Source organism: Akebia trifoliata, chromosome 11 (genome assembly GCF_017979445.1).
Source record: "Akebia trifoliata isolate Shusen 1 chromosome 11, ASM1797944v1, whole genome shotgun sequence".
NCBI classification, from domain to species: Eukaryota; Viridiplantae; Streptophyta; class Magnoliopsida; order Ranunculales; family Lardizabalaceae; genus Akebia; species Akebia trifoliata.
In genome coordinates, this window is record NC_141385.1 from 40,031,114 (window position 1) to 40,050,402 (window position 19,289).

The 19,289-nt window shown below is 35.5% G+C and overlaps 2 protein-coding genes across 6 annotated transcripts; both read left to right on the top strand.

The window, feature by feature from the left end:
• The first annotated feature begins 653 nt into the window (after positions 1 to 653).
• LOC147391619 (putative cyclic nucleotide-gated ion channel 5) lies at positions 654 to 9,381 on the top strand. 5 transcript variants are annotated; one of them, XM_086458446.1, is made up of 8 exons: positions 654 to 1,235; positions 1,314 to 1,492; positions 3,172 to 3,679; positions 5,123 to 5,335; positions 6,410 to 6,714; positions 7,361 to 7,472; positions 8,061 to 8,297; positions 8,368 to 9,381. In XM_086458446.1, the coding sequence occupies exons 2-8, from the start codon at positions 1,422 to 1,424 to the stop codon at positions 9,067 to 9,069; spliced, it is 2,148 nt and encodes a 715-aa protein (XP_086314572.1). In that variant the 5' UTR covers positions 654 to 1,235; positions 1,314 to 1,421; the 3' UTR covers positions 9,070 to 9,381. The 5 variants fall into 5 exon arrangements, with proteins under 5 accessions (XP_086314572.1, XP_086314569.1, XP_086314570.1 ...); XM_086458443.1 differs by having other exon boundaries at positions 693 to 1,235; positions 3,109 to 3,679; XM_086458444.1 differs by having other exon boundaries at positions 693 to 1,235; positions 1,319 to 1,492; positions 3,109 to 3,679.
• Positions 9,382 to 11,511: 2,130 nt separating this feature from the next.
• Positions 11,512 to 18,530, top strand: LOC147391620 (bark storage protein A-like). Its single transcript, XM_086459094.1, is given in 8 exon segments — positions 11,512 to 11,688; positions 11,738 to 11,753; positions 15,415 to 15,482; positions 15,857 to 16,012; positions 16,395 to 16,492; positions 16,494 to 16,584; positions 17,406 to 17,585; positions 18,357 to 18,530. Coding segments are annotated over 8 exon segments (960 nt in total).
• Positions 18,531 to 19,289: the final 759 nt, after the last annotated feature.

Sequence of the window (19,289 nt, forward strand, 5' to 3'; positions counted from 1 at the left end):
GAGAGTCTAAGCTTATCGTATAAATAACCTAATTTCCCCCGACTTCTAGTGTAACCCTCTTCCCACTGATTTCCTTATCTCTAAAGCTATGTTTCCTACAAATTCGAATACATAAACCCTAACAATTAACAAAAAAATCCCTTTAAAAAAATACCAAAGCATGTGCTCTTTCAATATAAAATAACAAAAAATATCAAGGTTTGGGCAATGAACGTTATTAGGTTATAAAAATGGGTCCCGTTTAGCACCAAACATTTTGGCCAACATTTTAGCCAATCATTTTTGTCTTACATGGGTTAGAAGTTTTGGAATGGATTGATTTTTGGTGAGGATGATTTTTAATCCTCACCAAAAATCAGCCCATTCCAAAACTTTTAGTCCCATGTTTACAAGTTGAAAAATCGTGAACCGTCCATTTTTTGTAAATCATTTTTGATGGGGTTAAAAGTTTTGAAATGGGCTGATTTTTGGTGATGATGATCTCCTCACCATAGAGATCATCATCACCAAAAATCAGCTCATTCCAAAATTTCTAACCCATATTTTGAAAAATGTTTTGCCAAAATGTTTGGTGCTGAACATTTCCCTATAAAAATATGAAGGAAAATCATTATAGATCCTTCTAAATGCCACGTGGCAAATCGGGGATCTAGTGAACGTCATTTCCTTATCTTTCTTAATTTAATTCGTAAAATCATTTTTTTATTTGTAAAATAAACATTGTTAGAAAATCATCCAACAATCAGACAAGCCCTAGAATCAATCTCAGAGACTCTTGATTCCGCAATTAGATTTTATCTGGTTGACTACGTAATTATATTGTTTGTTGGTCCTTGTTATTGGACTTATCAGTCTAGGAATCTCAACAAAGCAAAGTGTATTTTTGTTCCCATTCGCTTATCGATTTATGGTATTTATGGTTATTAATGTTTGTTGTTGATGATGGTGAACTTTGTAAAATTGAAGAAGTAGAAATTGTTATGGTGAGGTTGGTGAATTTAGTAGAACTGAAGTATTAGAAACTGTTATGGTGAGATTTTGGAAGGAAATCAGTTCTTGAATTGGTTTTCTCTTATTTTATTGTACTTGAGTTTTGAAATTATAGTGCTGTGGAATGATTATCTGTTTATTGAATTTCACTCAAACATTGAGTACCCATTGTGGAGTGGATTGTCCAAACTATAGTATTTTAGTTCTGTGTTCAATGCCGACCTGAATCCAGAACTATTAATCAGGTCAGATTCTTTTAGAATTCAAATGTTATTATAGGGAAGATAGATTCTATGTGGCATTTGACATGTTTTTATTTGCAGGGCAGGATTCACGTGTAGATGACATTAGATACATACAACCTATGTATGGTAGATACATTATGATGATCTGTAAAGCCCAATCCATGCAATAATTTGGTTGTAAAAAACATGTTCGATTCTGGTGGTTACAAGTCGCAATTTATTGGTGGCCCGGGAGAGAAGTTTGTAACATACAAAATGTATGGGTATTTTCTACCTTATTTTATAGAAAGAGATCTGTTTTTTTTTTCTCCTTTATGTTTTGGGTGTTGGTCTTCCTTAGGACTTAATTTGGATTAATAGTGTTGTGTTGAAGCATCATCAACTTTTAGGATTTTTACGACCCCAAAGGGTTGGTGAGATGCCCAAGACCATGCCTCGGGAAGTGGAGGTCTTGAGTTTGAATCACCACCCCAAGGGGCTACCCTCGGATATTTATCTCAGAAATTACCCGGTGCATGTGGGGGGAGGGGACTGCATGTGCCCCGGGGATTAGTCAGGTGCTCTAAGAGGGCCGGATACCTCGGTTTTCAAAAAAAAAAAATTATTATTAGGTTTTTTACTTTGATTATAAATGTTATGATGTTCTTTATACAAGGATAGCAATCGGATTTGGATGTTTAGTGCTTTATATACATATATGAGGAATGCTATTGACACTCACACAATGGAAAATGGAAACAACTTGCTTATCAAAAATAAAATAAAATGGAAACAACTTGATCTTTCGGTTTTCTTGAATGGGGCAGTAAAAGGTGTTCTAGATTACCAAAATACCGTCACATGGGTTCATGCTAGACGAAGTGGGAGATTGAGCCTGCTTTTTCACTTGCACCAATGGAGCTAGTCTTCCAAAACTTTTTGCTATCTTATTACAATAGTTGTTTTTCAGTGAACTTCTTGGGGGGTTGACCCAAGTACCCAACTCCCTTCATAGTTCACACTGTTTCTGATTGTGGGGTCTGCTTCTTTGTTCCTCCTTTTACCCGCTGAAGAAGGGAGTGTTGTATCACTACTTGATTGCAGCAGAGTATCAAATATATTTATTTATTTACTTATTATGGAGTCTGGTTTCTTGCTAAAAATAGCCACAGAATTGAATGCTTAAAATTCTTCTAGTGTCCACTCAACTAGTGCTTAAGATAGAGATAGAAGATAACTGCACAATCTGATTGCTTCAGTTTTATGTTAGGTTAAATGGAAGATAACGAGAATGCTCAATGTCTACAAGGTAATGATTTTCGGATCATAACTGCGCATGTCATTGAAAACATCTTCGAGTGGATGTGTTTGTAGGATTCATGGCAAGTGATTCACTTCTTCTTGCAATTCACCAATACATGTGAGATGTAATCATGGATAGTAACAACCATAGGATCCTCATTGACATTATCTTGGTAAATTCCAAGATAACACATTTGGCCTTTCTCCGTGGATCATGGTCGTGACGTGCATACTCGTATCCATCTAATGTGTATAATATTAAAAAATCAATTATAACAGAAGTAAATTGCATTATGAGCCAATGGACTACTCACCATTTGGAAAATAAAGGTTCCTTTCATGGCCACAGATTTTGACACTTAAGTAGCGTTTTATTGATTTTTTTTTCCTTTTAATTGGAACTGGGAATTGATATGTTTGGTAAATTAATGATGGTGATTATCACTCTTTGTTGTTCCAACTGATCAAAGCAATGGATACTGATAGGTTCTAAATCATGTTTATAGTTTTTAACTTGGCTACTTTAGTGAATTTATTAAAAGAAACTGACATCTAATCTTGGCGCATATCGTTTGCTGGTTTTATATGATAGGTTGGATGCTTTGGATTCTAGGTTACCATTGTCTTCTGATGTGGGTGGGCTGAACAAATGCAGATTCAACATCGAGGGGTTGAATCGTGACACCCCATCAAAATCCTTTAAGGGAGGAATGAAAAAGGGATCCAAAGGACTTAAGTCACTCGGTCGATCATTTAAGTTCGGGGTTTCTCGGGCAATGTTCCCAGAAGATCTTAAAGTGTCAGAGAAAAAGATATTTGACCCTCGAGACAAATTCCTTCAGTTGTGGAATAGGCTTTTTGTCATATCATCTATTCTTGCAGTATCGGTGGATCCTTTGTTTTTTTACCTTCCTGTCATCAATCATGAATCAAATTGTCTTGGTATAGACTGGAATTTAGCAATCACAACTACAACATTGCGGACTTTGGTTGATGTTTTCTATGTTATTCACATGGCTTTCCAGTTCCGCACGGCATATATTGCCCCTTCGTCTCGAGTTTTTGGTCGAGGTGAACTTGTGATAGATCCTGCAAAGATAGCCAAACGGTACTTGCGATGGTACTTTATCATAGATGTTCTTGCAGTGCTACCCTTACCACAGGTACGAAAACTTGTGCTACAATACTTTTTCTCTTTACTTTATGTGCTACCCTATTTGTGTTCATAATGTTGGTGTACTCCTCCCCTTATATGGAATTTATATAGCCTGCAAAATTGAAAAATCTTTATGATTCTAGGGATAGAAACCTGGTTTGTGTTATTTAATGCGAAATAGTTTCTTTAGATATTGTGTTTGTGCTGGTTGCAAGGGACGGTCTCTTATTGACTTATTATTTATTTTTATCCCCGCCGGGGTTACTCCTAGTTTTAAGAGATGTGCCCCTTTTATATGACCTAGTATTTCCCAATTTTCTCCTCACCCCACTCTACATTCTCATGCTTGCTACACTTTCTGTGATAATGTAGTTTCTAGATTCCTCTCCACATTGCTTCATAACTCATGTCTGGCATTATTAGTCTTGTAAAATTTCCTTTAGTTTGGGATACGTAACAATCAATTTACACTCTATGAAATGCATCTCCACTTTATCCTCTCAACAAAAATTCTATGGCTGACATGCTCGTCAAAATATGTATAACTATGGCACTAATGTACTTTGTGGGGTCTCAAACCCATGACCTCCCACAAGGAGTGGGTATCCATTGTACTAGTTAATGGAAATGGTCACGTTGTTTTTTTTTTTCCCCAATATGTTCTCATGGGTTTAAGTTGGAGGTGGGATTTTGATCCAGGTTGGTGGTATTACCACTCATAGACTTTGTGGGGCATTCTTTTTCCCATCAATCTTAACTAATATCTACTATTGTGTGTTGTTGCTCATGTTGTGTTCCATATACTCTTATCTTGTTTTAAAATCCTTGGTTTCTAAGCTATCCCTCCAAAGTTACAGTTTTTTATTTACTTGTCCCATCAACCAATGTTGCATCATTTGCAAATAAGTACAACATAAGCAAGGAACCTTCCCTTGATATGAACATATAATTCATCCATAAGGTCATAACTACTATAAAAAGATACTGGCTCAAGGTCAACACCTTGTGTAGACACTATAACCAACTCATTGTCTCATCGCAAACTAATCTTAAACTACTTTTGCTCAAGTTTTTTATAATGCAAATCAGGTTAATTTGTTGTATGTAGGTCCACGAAAGGATGGGCCAAACCATCAATGGGGTCAGTGGGCCCGAAAAAGTGTGCCACATGGCATGTATTCAGTGGCACTGAGTTTAAGGCAGCATTGTCTTCTATATGGAACAAACATTCCATGATGCCCTCTATATAGGCCAAAGTTCTTTTAAAGAAACATGTTATGTTGCAAGCATCGTTTATCTGTCTAGTAGTTAAAAACTATATAAAAAACATTTTTTTTTTATGTTATTTTATTTGATACCACTGTTTCATTTCATGGACCTTCTATTGTTGGTTGCTGGAGGTTAGGCTTGGGAAAGGAAGTTTAATCAATTGCTTTTTTTATTTATACAGGTTGTAGTTTGGAGATTTATACAGAGATCACAAGGTTCAGATGTACTGGCTACAAAACAAGCTGTGTTTTTCATTGTCTTGCTTCAATATATCCCCAGGTTTTTCCGGGTCTTTCCCTTAATTGCTGAACTGAAAAGAACTGGTGGAGTCTTTGCTGAATCTGCTTTTGCTGGTGCTGCATACTATTTGCTGTGGTACATGCTTGCTAGTCATGTAAGTACCTGTATGATTTGTACTAATATGTTATTTTATTTGTATTCTATGTTGGTTGGAACTTTTCACTCGTAGTGCAACATCACTTCATTTTTCTTCTTGTTTAGATTGTTTTATAGATACCATATGTAATTTAGTCTTTCTTGCCTGCCAATTTAGACTTGAAAACTTCCTGTGATGAACATTATCTGTACTCTGTACCTCTTTTTGGGCTTTATTATAGATTTTTTGTTGTATTAATTATGCAGTCTAAAGGAATGTGGTAAATCAGATGGTTAATTTCATCTTATTTAGGTTCAGTTTTAACATAACTGATTTGCTGGGCATGCTTCATTGCAAGTTAGATATTAGTTCGTAGTAACACTCCTTTATGTTCATTGCCTGTGTTGACATGCCATAGTTCTCCATTCTATTTTTTCATGGATAATCTATAGCCAGGTAGGCACCAAGGTGTCAGGCACATGATTAGGTGAGATTTATAGCCTGGGTGCCCCTAGTACATGAGGAAGTGTAATTGAAGATATGCAAAAATGCACACGCTGATATATTTAGTTCTTATATTAAGCTTGATTACATACATGCTTTGCAAATTATCAATTTTTTATTATTTATTTATTTTTATTTTTTTTTGAGAAGTATAAATTTATAATAAAAGAGAAAGAACAAGAAGCTTAGGTATCCCCATACAACAACAAAACGGAAAACAGGAATTTTTTTTTTTAAAAAGCCCCTCAACAACGACTCCAAAACTAGCTATACACTACAAAGGGACTCCCACTTGAAGACAAAGTCCTCAAAAACGACACCCTCAAAATCTTTACAAAGCTTGCTTCAAAGAAACAGGAAATACTAAATAAAATATTCAGAGTGCCCACAATGTAGGTTGGCATGGTCACCAAGTGACCACCTAGGAATGTTTGGTCCCTCCTAGGTGTTTTGACAACCTTGGTACATAGAAGAAATATTTTAACCTCAATTTTTTCCACCTTTTTCGGGTCCTGTCAACATAATAGATGCTCATAAATTTAAGCTGTGTTGGCACACAATGACCTATACTGGATGGAATTTTCTCAGATTTTTGGAGCTTTCTGGTACTTGTTAGCTGTGGAGCGTAATAATGCATGCTGGCAGAAAGCTTGTATGGCTAGTGACAAATGTGATACAAGTTATTTGTATTGTGGAAACTGGCATATAGAAGGTTATGCTACCTGGCATAGTATCAGTGACGCTGTTTTTAACAAGGAGTGCTCTGTAGATGATGACAATCCACCTTTTAATTTTGGAATCTACAAACAAGCTTTGTCATCTGGTATTGTTGCATCCAGGAAGTTTTTGTCTAAATACTGCTATTGTTTGTGGTGGGGCCTGCAAAATTTGAGGTAGAGTTATACCAATTTTGTTATTTTCCTTGTTAATGATGTTTTATACTTCTGTTCCACTTTGATTGGTAACTGCAGTTTAGGTATGTTTTAGTGCACTTTAGTATAATCATCTGTTGCAGAGGTTAATATATGATATTAGTCTTTCCCCCCAACATACCCACCCTCCAAAAAATAAATAAATAAACTTGACCCACTATTGCATTCTTTTTTATGGCTAAAGAAGACAGAAAAAATCCTGAAAAAAAAAAAATAGTCAATCCTGAGAAGAAAAATGTCAGTAGAATATATATTATTATCATCAGATTGGGTCCATTTTTAGTGTACATCTCCTTTGTATGAGTATTTGTTGATTGATGAGTCGTACCCCCGGCATGATAGATGCTCTTAATGTCTACCTTTGTTGGGTATCTTAGATGTCCTTTACAATTATGTTTTTTGAATTAATTTCCATGTGTCCCTGCTTATATTTTTTTTATTATTAAAAGTCAGTCAATTGGTGCATATATCATTTCCTTCATTATCTAGTTCTCATTGCCTGTCCATGTTTGAAGGCCAAACATATTTAAAATGATATTCTGATAAGCACAATTACGTTCTTCAAATTCTTAGCACCTTAACTACATTGGTCTTTTAATTTCTCCAGTACACTTGGTCAGGGTCTCCAAACCAGTACCTATCCTGGAGAGGTCATCTTTTCCATAGTGCTTGCCATTTTTGGACTTGTACTTTTCGCGCTTCTGATTGGCAACATGCAGGTAAATATATAACCTTTTTTGTTTCGTCTCTTGGGAGCTGCATTTATATAGACTGATTTTGGGAAGAAAATTCATTTGTTTGCCAGAATGTGTAAACACATGGTCATGTGTCAATCTGCATAAACTTATTACTTGTAGGACATTATATAGCCTCCTTTTTTTTTTTTTTCCGGTAGGACATTATTTAGCTTGAATTTTGTTGGGGAAATTGGGAGCTTTACTGTGAAAACTAAATATTGGCAGATTCTTCTCTCTTTAAGTACCAGTACATGGATGTCATCATATTGATATTCAACCAATGTTTTCAAATCTGTATCAGTCTTCTACGTACAATAAATAGAATAAAGGATATAATCAGCAATTCAATATTCATGCTGAAATGGTGACAACTTCAATTTTGCATTTTTTACTGAAAGCATTGATATATTTTCTATTTCCTCAATCTTGTTGAATTAAGGGTGTAAAAATGCTTGCTAGTCATCTTCCGTTGGATGGTACATGTCAAGCATTTATGAGAGAAGAAAAAGAAATGGTAGTTTAAGTATAGTATGAGAATGCTGAGGTTTAAGTGTTTTTCCCTTGTTGCAGACCTATCTTCAGTCTCTTACCATTCGGCTGGAAGAGATGAGAATCAAAAGGCGTGATTCAGAGCAGTGGATGCATCATCGCTTGCTTCCACAAGAACTCAGAGAGCGAGTAAGACGATACGATCAATACAAGTGGTTGGAAACACGGGGTGTGGATGAAGAAAACTTGGTTCAAAGTCTACCAAAGGATCTCAGAAGGGACATCAAGCGGCATCTCTGTTTAACTTTGGTCAAAAGGGTAAGACTTTGCTTAATTTTATTACGGCGTTTTTCTCCTTTTATCGTACTCATTTTCACTATCTTTCCAGGTTCCTCTGTTTGCGAATATGGATGAACGATTGCTTGATGCAATTTGCGAACGACTAAAACCGAGTTTATTCACAGAAAACACATATATAGTTCGAGAAGGTGACCCCGTGGACGAGATGCTCTTCATTATACGTGGTCGCCTAGAAAGTGTGACCACTGATGGTGGTAGGAGTGGTTTTTTCAATCGAAGTCTACTGCAAGACGGGGATTTCTGTGGAGAGGAGCTTCTGACATGGGCATTGGATCCCAAATCGGGTTCTAACCTCCCGTCGTCTACAAGAACGGTTAAGGCGTGCACAGAAGTGGAGGCTTTTGCCTTAATAGCGGAAGAATTGAAGTTTGTTGCTAGTCAGTTTAGGCGTCTTCATAGTAGACAGGTTCAGCACACGTTTCGGTTCTATTCGCAACAATGGAGGACATGGGCTGCATGCTTTATCCAAGCTACGTGGCGAAGGTACTCTAAGAGGAAGATTATGGAGCTTCATCGTAGGGAAGAAAAAAAAGACGAAGAAGAGTTGGGTGAGGATGATAATGGTGTTGGGCGTAATTCGTCAAGTCTCGGTGCAACTATGTATGCTTCAAGATTTGCAGCTAATGCTCTTCGTGGAGTTCAAAGGCTTCGGAATATGGATAGTTCGAGGGAATTGATGAAACTGCAGAAGCCTTCAGAACCTGATTTCACTGCTCAAGAAGCTGATTAATATGGGATCTCTGTTCAATCATTGAAGATATGATGGAAACGAAGATGGATGACAAGATTTGATTCCTCTACTCTCGTGGACTAGAACAATTTATAAGATTCACGCGATCCAACCTGATATTGCATTTCATGTATGTAAGGCTTGTATAATCAATACTAGATTATTTTGTATATTCTGAGGGGTTGGGGTTCTATTTCATGTTATATTGGAGCTGACAAGAATAAATCCATGATTCAAAATTTCGTGCTGTTTTGGTTGAAATTAGATGAAATATTGATACCGAAACATTCAATGTTTTGGAAATGTTTTGAATTATTTTGATCCAGACCTTTATCTTTTTTCAATAATCTAAATTGACTTCAATTACAAAATCTCATCTGTAATCTAAAATAATAAAGCCACCAACTACAAAATCTCTTTAAAAATAAAAATAAATCAAATGAGTTCTTAAAAGATTGGCGGATGGCCATGGTTTTAAAACAAGGTAACGTTTCATTGACTAGTTTTAAAATCTGGGCTGAGTTTTCATATAAAGCCCTTACTACTTCAAAACATAACATTTTTTAGGGAGATTTTATTGGAACACCAACTTTTACTTATAGTGCCAATCTATACGAAGTTCTATGTTTGTCATATAGACTAGTGTATTATAAGTAAGAGTTGGTGTGTTAATAGAAGATCTCCTTTATGCGGGATGCGGCGATAGGATCAATCTACTTTCTTTTACTATAAAAATAATTTCTATTTACATTCTTCTTTTTGTAATAGGGTCCCGAGTGATATATTAACATCCACATCAATATAGACAATGAGAATGACACGAATAACTAATAATCCTATTGTAAATTTGATTGATAATAAATCTTTTTCTCCTTTGTTCCTCCATATTAGGTGCTTTGAGGGATAAATTAGTTAGATTATAGCATGATCAAGGGCGGTGACAGGATTTTCTTGTAGTGGGGGTAAACTATGGTTAGTTGTATAGTTGAAGAACTTGAAGATAAATGATTTTAGGGAGAAATTCAAGAGGCAATGTCATCAACAAAAATTGAAAAAGTGGGGGGGGGGGGGTTGAGGGAGTGGGGACAAATGAGGAGTGTAATTAGTTGAAAATATAGGGGCGTCTCAAAGTTCTGTGGGGGTAATTGCCCCCACCAACTCTGTACTAGCTCTGCCCCTACTCATGATGAATCGATGAATTATTGAGTCAAGTTGGATTTGAACAATTGTAGACATAGTGCCAACAAATTCACAGTTTGTTCCCATTATCACTTTTGCATCGTCCTCGAAATAATCAATTCTAGACTTATTAATAATCCATGATCAACATCGTTCCGTTGTACCCTAACCTCGGGGGAAGTCGAATCCCTGCTGCCTCCTTGAAAGAGAGATGTCCTAGCCACTAGACAATATGGGCATATGACATTCAGAATACCTACTCAATCGCCATCATACTATGCTCATTTGAAAAAATTATGCACAATATTAAATAATTGGAGTTTGGAAATGAAAGTATCTTTCTTGCATCCATTCTTCATCACATTGTCAAAATAAAAATATCGGATCTATTGATAGGGAAATATTTGATAGGTCATGCCACAATTTGATTTATTTTTGCTTATTATGAGTATCCCCACCCTTCCACTGAGACTAATCCCTCGGTTATACACACCGCTTCCTCGAAAAGTCCTACGTGCAATTCATTGAGTCGAAGATCAACCAAACCTTAGAGGGTGGCCCTGAGGAATTCATTGCTTCATGAGATTTTAAACACTTGACCTACCCTTCCCGAAGAACTTATCAAGGCTCAGCTTACCACTAAGCCAACCCCTTGGGGTTAAGCCATGGTTTGATATAGGTATGTATCTATATAGAATATAAATATATAGATATAATTGAAGAAAATATTTCATAATATCAAATATAGCAAAGTCATATGTTATCCAATTCCCACGAAAGGCAATCAATTTTTTTTATAGAATAATGATGAATGAACACGGTATTTGATACACGACTGACGTGACAAGGACATAGAACCACAAATTCTTTTCCGGTCTATATCGAAGAAAAAGAACTATGGTTTGGTGCCCTTGTCACGTCATTCATGTATCCAAAACCTTGAGCATTCATCACGACTACTGATTGGATTTATATGCTTATCATGAGAGAAAGTAATAAATGATTATTTATCTATTATATTTTCATTCAAATCAAATAGGGGTAGAAAGACTATGGAGAAATGGTGGTTCAAGATGATTTTTGGTGGGCCTGATCAAAAACAAAAAACAAAACAAAACACGTGGCATTTTTTTGAGTTGAGGGAGTCTGATCAAACTACGTCCACAAGTCCTGAAACCAACCTCTAACAGGAATAAAAACACCTTTAGATTCACTATATAGCCAAAGTGCTGAACTATGAAATCATCATCACCACCAATAACGATGGTTGGACAGTTATCGATCGTTGAGATTGGCCGCATCGGACGGTTGTGGTGGATTGATCTTGAAATGGTAGTTCTGATGAGCTTGTTGATTGGGTCGTCACAGCTGAAGATGAATCACCCATTACATGATGTGGTTGACCAAGTCAACGAAAGTGGAGGACCTTATGTGGGAGTTGTAATGGCTTACCCTCCTGAAGTGATTGTTCTTGAATCTTTTGGTCTTTTGGGTTGACTTGTATGGTAACTCTCTCTCTCTCTCTCTCTCTCTCCCCTCTCCCTCTCTAATGATTTAGAAATAATGTAGTATTTGGATCTGGATCTAGTATTTGGATTCGGATATGGATCTGAATTGATAACCTATTAAAAAGATTCTGAACCAGTCATATAGGCCCAGATCCAATAAAAGGTAAGAAAATATGTAGATTATTATATTTTTACATTTCGTTTGAATAAATGAAGTTTTCCTATATTTTGTATATCAAATCAGATTTGGATCTTAATATTCAGATCCAATTTGACACTGTGCCGACATGGCAGTGGTAGAGAACCGTAATTTTTTTTACTTGTAGGTCCAGGAAAAAAATTTAGGTTATTTGCTTACTGCCACGTCAACTTATTATTGAGCACAGTGTTTAAGGAAGTCAGTTTAGAACGACTAGAAAAGGTCAAGTTAGAATGATTTAGAAAACAAAATAAAGATTAATGTTGGAGTGACTTCGGTGAGGGACACACAGGGGTCATATTGACTTGGTGGCGTGAGCATGTCCGTAGATACGTTTTCTCTGAGATACGAGAAAAATGCATCTACAAACATGCACACCACCACATCAAGGTGTCCCTTGTTGAGGTCACTCCAGCATGATTCAAAATAAATTATCACTTTAACTACCCATACCCAATCTTCTTCGACTTCTGGCCCAGGTATATAAGGACATTTTGGTCTTTTTCTTTTTTTAAATTCGTGATATTCTGAGTCCCCCCTTTGACATTCACCCCTGACATGCTATGTGCTAGAATCATAGATTTTTTTTTTCTCGCGATACACAACTACAAATCCCCATAAATATGTGTGGTTGTGTATTGTGAGGAAAAAATCTATGACTCCAACACTTGCCGTTGGGGGTGTATGTTAGAGGGGAGTGTCAACTTATCATTATTCTTATTTCTTTTTTTTAAATGGATGATCATTCCCATACATCGACCTAACCCAATAATACTTCTTAGAATTAGTTTTCAAACACATATCTACTTCTCCGACTCCTTCTAAGAAAACTCCAGCTTCAATTCTTCCTCGAAGTAGAACCTCAAAACTGATCCAAATATGTGTATATAGTCTCTTAGATTGACCATGATCTAGATATGATTCATTGACTAGGGGTATCGTTGGGTACCCATTTACCCATAACCGAACCAAAACCAAAATAAAAAATCCCAGTTCTTGTTCCCTTTTTATTGGAACAGATTATAATCAAGTCTAATATGGAACCAAACTGATGGGAACTGGAACCATTAGGTTCCATTCGATGGGTACCAACGCGTATTATTTTTACATTATATATGATTTAAGGTTTTCCTCTATTTTAAAATTAACATACATTATATAAAAATCTTCACTTTTTTCATATAGACTAAACTTAAAATGGATCATCGATTCTTAAAGTTTAGGAAAAATTATGTCTAGCGGAGGGACCTTTTTTCTAAATAGTCCCTTAAGTTTTGGGTGGTTTGTTAATAGTTCCTAGACCTCATCTCATGTTTATAACGTCTTTGAAATATCCAAACTATCTTTTTTCTCATCTTCTTTACATAATTAGATTTTTCATTGGTGATTGCGATCATTTCCAACAATCTTTGATCATGAATGATGAATGGATGATGATATTCTTTTAATTTTGAATATTTAGATGTATTTTTAAATTTATTTCGATGTTTCATTAAAATAAAATGAAGAACAAAGTTGAGATTTTAAATTTTTTATGATTGCATTGTAACTTTTGATTTGCAACTATGATATATGCATTTGAGTATTTCAAAGAGATTTAACAAGTATCGAAGTTGAAAACGCGAAAAATATGGTTCACATCACAGTGTCAAGTTTGCTAATTTTTATTGTCTGGTTCAACATTTTTATTGTCAAACTTACCCCTTAGTATTGAGCTCGCGACCTTTTATTGTTTAGTTCAATATTTAATTACTTAGTACCGAACTCACCACTTAGTGTCAAGTTCCCCACTTTTAATTGTCTAGTTCAGCATTTAATTATTTAGTGTCGAATTCACCACTTTTTATTGTCTACTTCAACATTTAATTACTATCGAGTTTGACAATATTTTCATAAAAAAACCATTGAATTCGACAATAATTAAATATTGAAGAAGAAAATAGCAAGTGGTGAACTATATACTAAGTGACAAGTTTGATAGTAAAAATATTGAAAAAGACAAAAAAAAAAAAAAAGTGGTGAACTCGACATTGTAAATTGATCGAGATTTTTTTTTTTTTTTTTTGAGTTCAATATAGGGTAAATCTCCTCAAAATACATAAATTATAGTTAAAAAAAAAAAAAAATTATAAAATAATCCTAAAAATTAATTAGAATCTCACCTTCGTTCTTTTTTTTTATTATAAATCGTAAAAAAGTACATTTAAATGTTCAAAACTAAGAGCTCAATCATCACTTACCTTGAAAAATAACCACAATCACCATTGGAAAACCTAACTATGTGAAGAAAATGAGAAAGATGGTAGTTTGGATATTTTAAACACATTATAAACGGGAGATGAGGTCCAAAGACTATTAAGAAAAGAAAATTTTACTAAATGGACTATTAAGAGACCACCCAAAACTTAGGGACTATTTAGAAAAAATCCCTCCATTAGAGTCCTTTAAGTAAATTTTCCTAAAGTTTATTAATTGTAAAGAAGATGAATTTTAATTTTTGAAAATAAATAAATTATTAAATCATATTTTAGTGAAATAAATTGCAATTATGTTGATAGTTTGTAGATAATAAGTTATTTTTTTAATATAATTTTTTTTATAATGATTTTGAAATATTTTTTTCTCATTCAATTCTTGATAACCGATGGAACTGAAACCAGGTTCCACCTATTTTAGAGCTGGAACTGAAACCGACAAGAACTTGAACCAAAAAAATATTATAGTTATAATTTTCTTAGGAACCGAACAGGAACTCATTGGCATCTCTAAATAGTATTGTGCATCATGTTGAATTCATTTCTAATTGACTAATGATAAAACGATACATTAAAAAATACACGGCTGACATGGGAAGGATAAAGAACCTTAGATCTTTTTCCTAGTGTATCCCAAAAAAAGATCTATGGTTCTATGCCCTTGCCACATCAACGTGCACTGCAGACCACGCATTTTTCAGCGGACCGGACTTATATTTGGGTTTTGCCAAAGGACTAGTCTTGGGGCACGTGCGACGACCGCACATCACACACACCTTGTAAGTGAGGGTGTGCCCTCGTGAGTGGTTCTTGAGGAATTAATGCTCATACTGGGTATTGAATTCGCTATTACCATCACCTTGAAATTAAAAACCAACTCACTTTAGTAAATATTTGAGATACTCTTATGTTTCCATACTTATAACATGCCTTTTAATAGTGGTATTAATGGGTTGGTTCGATTCTCAAATTGACAGAATCAGAATCAAAACTGAAAAAAAAAAAAAAATTTAAACGATTTCAATAAAAAAGTTTCTATTAATTTCTATAGGTGCTTGATCTGGTTTCAAGAGACGTGATTCTAATCGATTTCAATAAAAAGAGATCGAGAACAGTCTAATAAATGGATACCCAATGACACAATTTGCCCTTTTTGAGGTAATTATCTCTTGTGAGTCTACTTATATATGGAATAATTGCTTAGGAAGGAGATTCAACATCGGGAGCATTCAAGGCACAAATGTCATTTACGTAATGTCAGGGCAACGAAGGGTAAATTAAATTTTGATTTTCTTTTCTTCTATTTTCCTGATGCATTAAGAATCAGGTTTTGCTGTTCCCAAATAATGCTGTTTAGCTCATAAATTAGCAAATAGTCACCACGTGTGCTCCATAGTCCTTACATACCTTCTCATATTTATCTGATTGGGTCACCTATAATCTAGAACCGATCCAATAGGTTATCAAATGGGATCCTTTCTAAAATCCAAATCCAAAGTTTTTGAATCGGACTTGGTCAGATTTTGGATCTGATCCGATCCATTGATAACCCTAAATATAGAAAATTAGTGCATCAAACATGGCTTTTTTATTTTTTATTATAATTGTAATTATTAATTATATATTTTTTTTTGTGGTACATTTAGTTGAATGCAGGCATTACTGTACAAATCCTTCTTGATGTATTCGATGTTAGGGGAATCGTTCACTATGGGACTGCTGGAAGCACTAATGTCTCGTTATCACATGGTGATGTTAGCATCCCAAAATATGTGGCCTTTACAGGTTCATGGAAATGGCAGGTAAAATAAAATATTTATACTACATAAATGTAACTTATTATAGAGTCGTGCGTAATTACCTTAAGATTGTACCTCATATCACACATCCTGACGTGAAAGTGTGTACAAACCATAGACAATCTTTGACTCATATATCAATGATGAAAAGAATCTATAATTCCTACACACTTTGACTCAGGATATCCGATACGAGATACAATCTTAAGGTCAATTCAGCATTATTCAATATTATCGTTATTAGAATGGAAATCTTTATCTGGACTCGAATTCATTAGAACGTATAATCGAAGATTGGATTTGATTTTCCATCCATTGACAGCCTAGGTTGTCTTTCAATTATTCTTTTTTTTTTTTTTTTTTTTTTAATTTATGGACTAAACAGGAATTTAAATCCGAAGAAGGGCAATCGAAGGAATTGAGGGTTGGGAACTACAATCTTCCTATGAAGGGAGAAAATTTGTTGGCAAAAATAGAGTTCGATAGAGGAATTCTACTCTGCAGAGCAACACATGAAAGAAGTATTTTGGCTTGAGGTGGACCCCACTTGGTTTAATATGGCTGAACAACTTCAGGTGAGTTATGTGAATTTCTGTTTTAACCAATCACAAAGAGACATGTGGCAAGATTAAACACTATAAACTAGTTTAATTGTTCTTAAAGAAACAATGCTAGAGTGACCAACGGAGGCTAATTAAAAGATCAAATGTAACACTGGCTCTAATCCAATGAAGACTGTTTACAGTTCCAGATGGAAAGATTATAAAAGAGAGATTCTATTGCCACACCAACTTTTGTTAAGAACACCCCAATTCATATGAAACCATAGAAGAATTAGCCCACATCTTGGGGTGCTCTCAAAAAAAGTTGGTGTGACAATAGAAGCTCTCATATATAAAAATAGTATGAAACAAAAATATGTAACTTATATTAAGGTACTAAGACCCCCAAGGGATTGACCTAGTGGCAAGCCGAGCCTTGGTAAGCTCCTCGGGAAGGGTGGGTCAAATGTTCGAGACCCCACGAAGCAATGAATTCCTTGGGGCCTCCCTCTAGAGTCCGGTTGACCCTTGACCCAACTAGATGCAAGTAGGACTTTGTAAGGGGGTGGTGTGACCGTGGGTAAGATACAGAAAGAGAATATGGATACATTTGAATTATGAGAAGAGTCATGCTGGAGTGACCTCAAGATTGGACCTCACATTGCACACCCTGACACTTTCAAATCAGTGTGTGAGATGTGAGGTCCAATCTTGAGGTCACTTCAGCATTATTCTTATGAGAAAGACATGGCTTTAAGCATGATTGAATGGATGAACATGATACGATCATCAATCAGTGAATCCCAAAAAAATTTAATTAGGTTTTGATGGGTTTTGTTGCATCTTAATCTCAGGATTTGAAATTACAACAATGCATGAACGAGACACATTGCTTGCCCAAAATCCCGAAAGTCGAATATGGATTGAGAGGTTCTACAGCCGATATATTTCTCAACAATGCAGCTTACAGGGAATTTCTTTTCCAGGAATTCGAGGTCTCAACAGTGGATGAAGAGAGCGCCGCCATTGTAGTGGTCAGTAAAACAAAAAAAAATTAAAGCAAATTTTTATTAGATAAGACCTATAACTAATATGTTTTAGGTAGTAATCATGAGGAACTGAGAGCTTGAATCTGTTACACATTTGAAGTTCATTCAAGTGAGAGGATCAATGTGTGTCAATGGGTACCTGATTACCCAAAATATGGGTTGGTCAATGACCAATGAACCCAATCAATTTAGCAAGGTTTGGGTCCACTTCCCGACCGGTTAAAAATTAAATTATCATGTTCGGGTCAGGAGTTATTGTTTCCTCATGGCCCATTTGAGAGCTCCTCAGTCCGAACCGTTGTAGCTAGGGTTGGGGACAGGTCGGGCTTGGATGAGTGCTCGGGTCAATCCAAAACCACTAAAAATAAGTGCTCGGGTCATGAAGAGAGTATGATGAGTTTAGTCCCACATTGGACACTCATTGCCTTGTCTCTCTCGTTATAAGTTCTTAGGCCTCTCCACTCATTGCCAATTGATTAAATCCCCCCCCCCCCCCCAACAAACTTATTATGGTATTAGAACAGTGACTCGTGAAAAAACGTAAAATCATGACCATTAAAACACAACATCCCGAAGATATGTCATGTATTCCAAGGATAAATCCCCAACCATTGGATTTTGTGTTTTTTCATGAATCAGATAACCAATAAAATAATCTTTACCCTACCCTTAATGGAAAGATGTTTTGGTGCATAAAACTACACTTTATTACAATGCATTGTATCTAATACTCAATTAAGTGGTGGTGTAATGCAGACAGCCATGTCCACCGGAGTGCCTTCCATTGTGTTTCGAGGGGTGTCCGATTTGGCAGGTGGAGACGAGTCTTCATCAACTAGCCTGAGTTCCTTGGCGGCTACTAATGCCCTCAATGTCGCAGTCGAGTTTATAGGATTGATTGGGAAACAAAATTTAATTCCTTTCAAGTGAAGGAATCCTCAAACCACCAAGGCTTCAGGTTTTTAGCCTTCTTGTTGCTGCTGCTGTTAACTCAAAACTGTGAAGAAAAAAAACTTGAATTGTATATGAATTAAAATTAATTACAAGTATCTGGAAGAAAAATTAATAAATTACGTGGCTTAGATCATTGTGAGAAAGATGGGATTTTTAGTCAATGAGAGCTCCAATGCAGAATCTGTAAATCCAAAATAATAATAATAATAATTTAAAAAAAAAAATGTAAAATAGGGAATTTTAGAATACAAATAGAAGACTGGCTAGAGGAGAGCAATCATTTATCTTTTATGATGATCTATTCAAATCCGGACCCTGATTTCGGCAGATATCAAAATGGAACATTGACCTTAAAACATTGAATGTTTCAATCAACTTGTCTGATCGTATCATTTTCTTTTGACATCGAAAACAAGATTTTGAACCTTATTTTACCATCTCAATCTACATTATTTTGGCCATCTTCTCACCTTCAAGATTAAAACATTTCTCCTCAGCCCTATCTAGCACTTCTGTTCTTGGGCAGTTTAGGCCTTTCAATGAATCAGATCAGACCTGAAATCCGTTCAGTTTCGATTTGAAAACCTACCGAACCAGATATAGATCAACTAGTTTCCAATCTGATAAGGGTCCCCACATGTTAAATGAGAAAGTATGTAAATTAGATTATAGTTCAAGAATAATGATTTTCGACTACTTCTGATACTGGTAGGAGATTGAAGTATGAACAGTTGC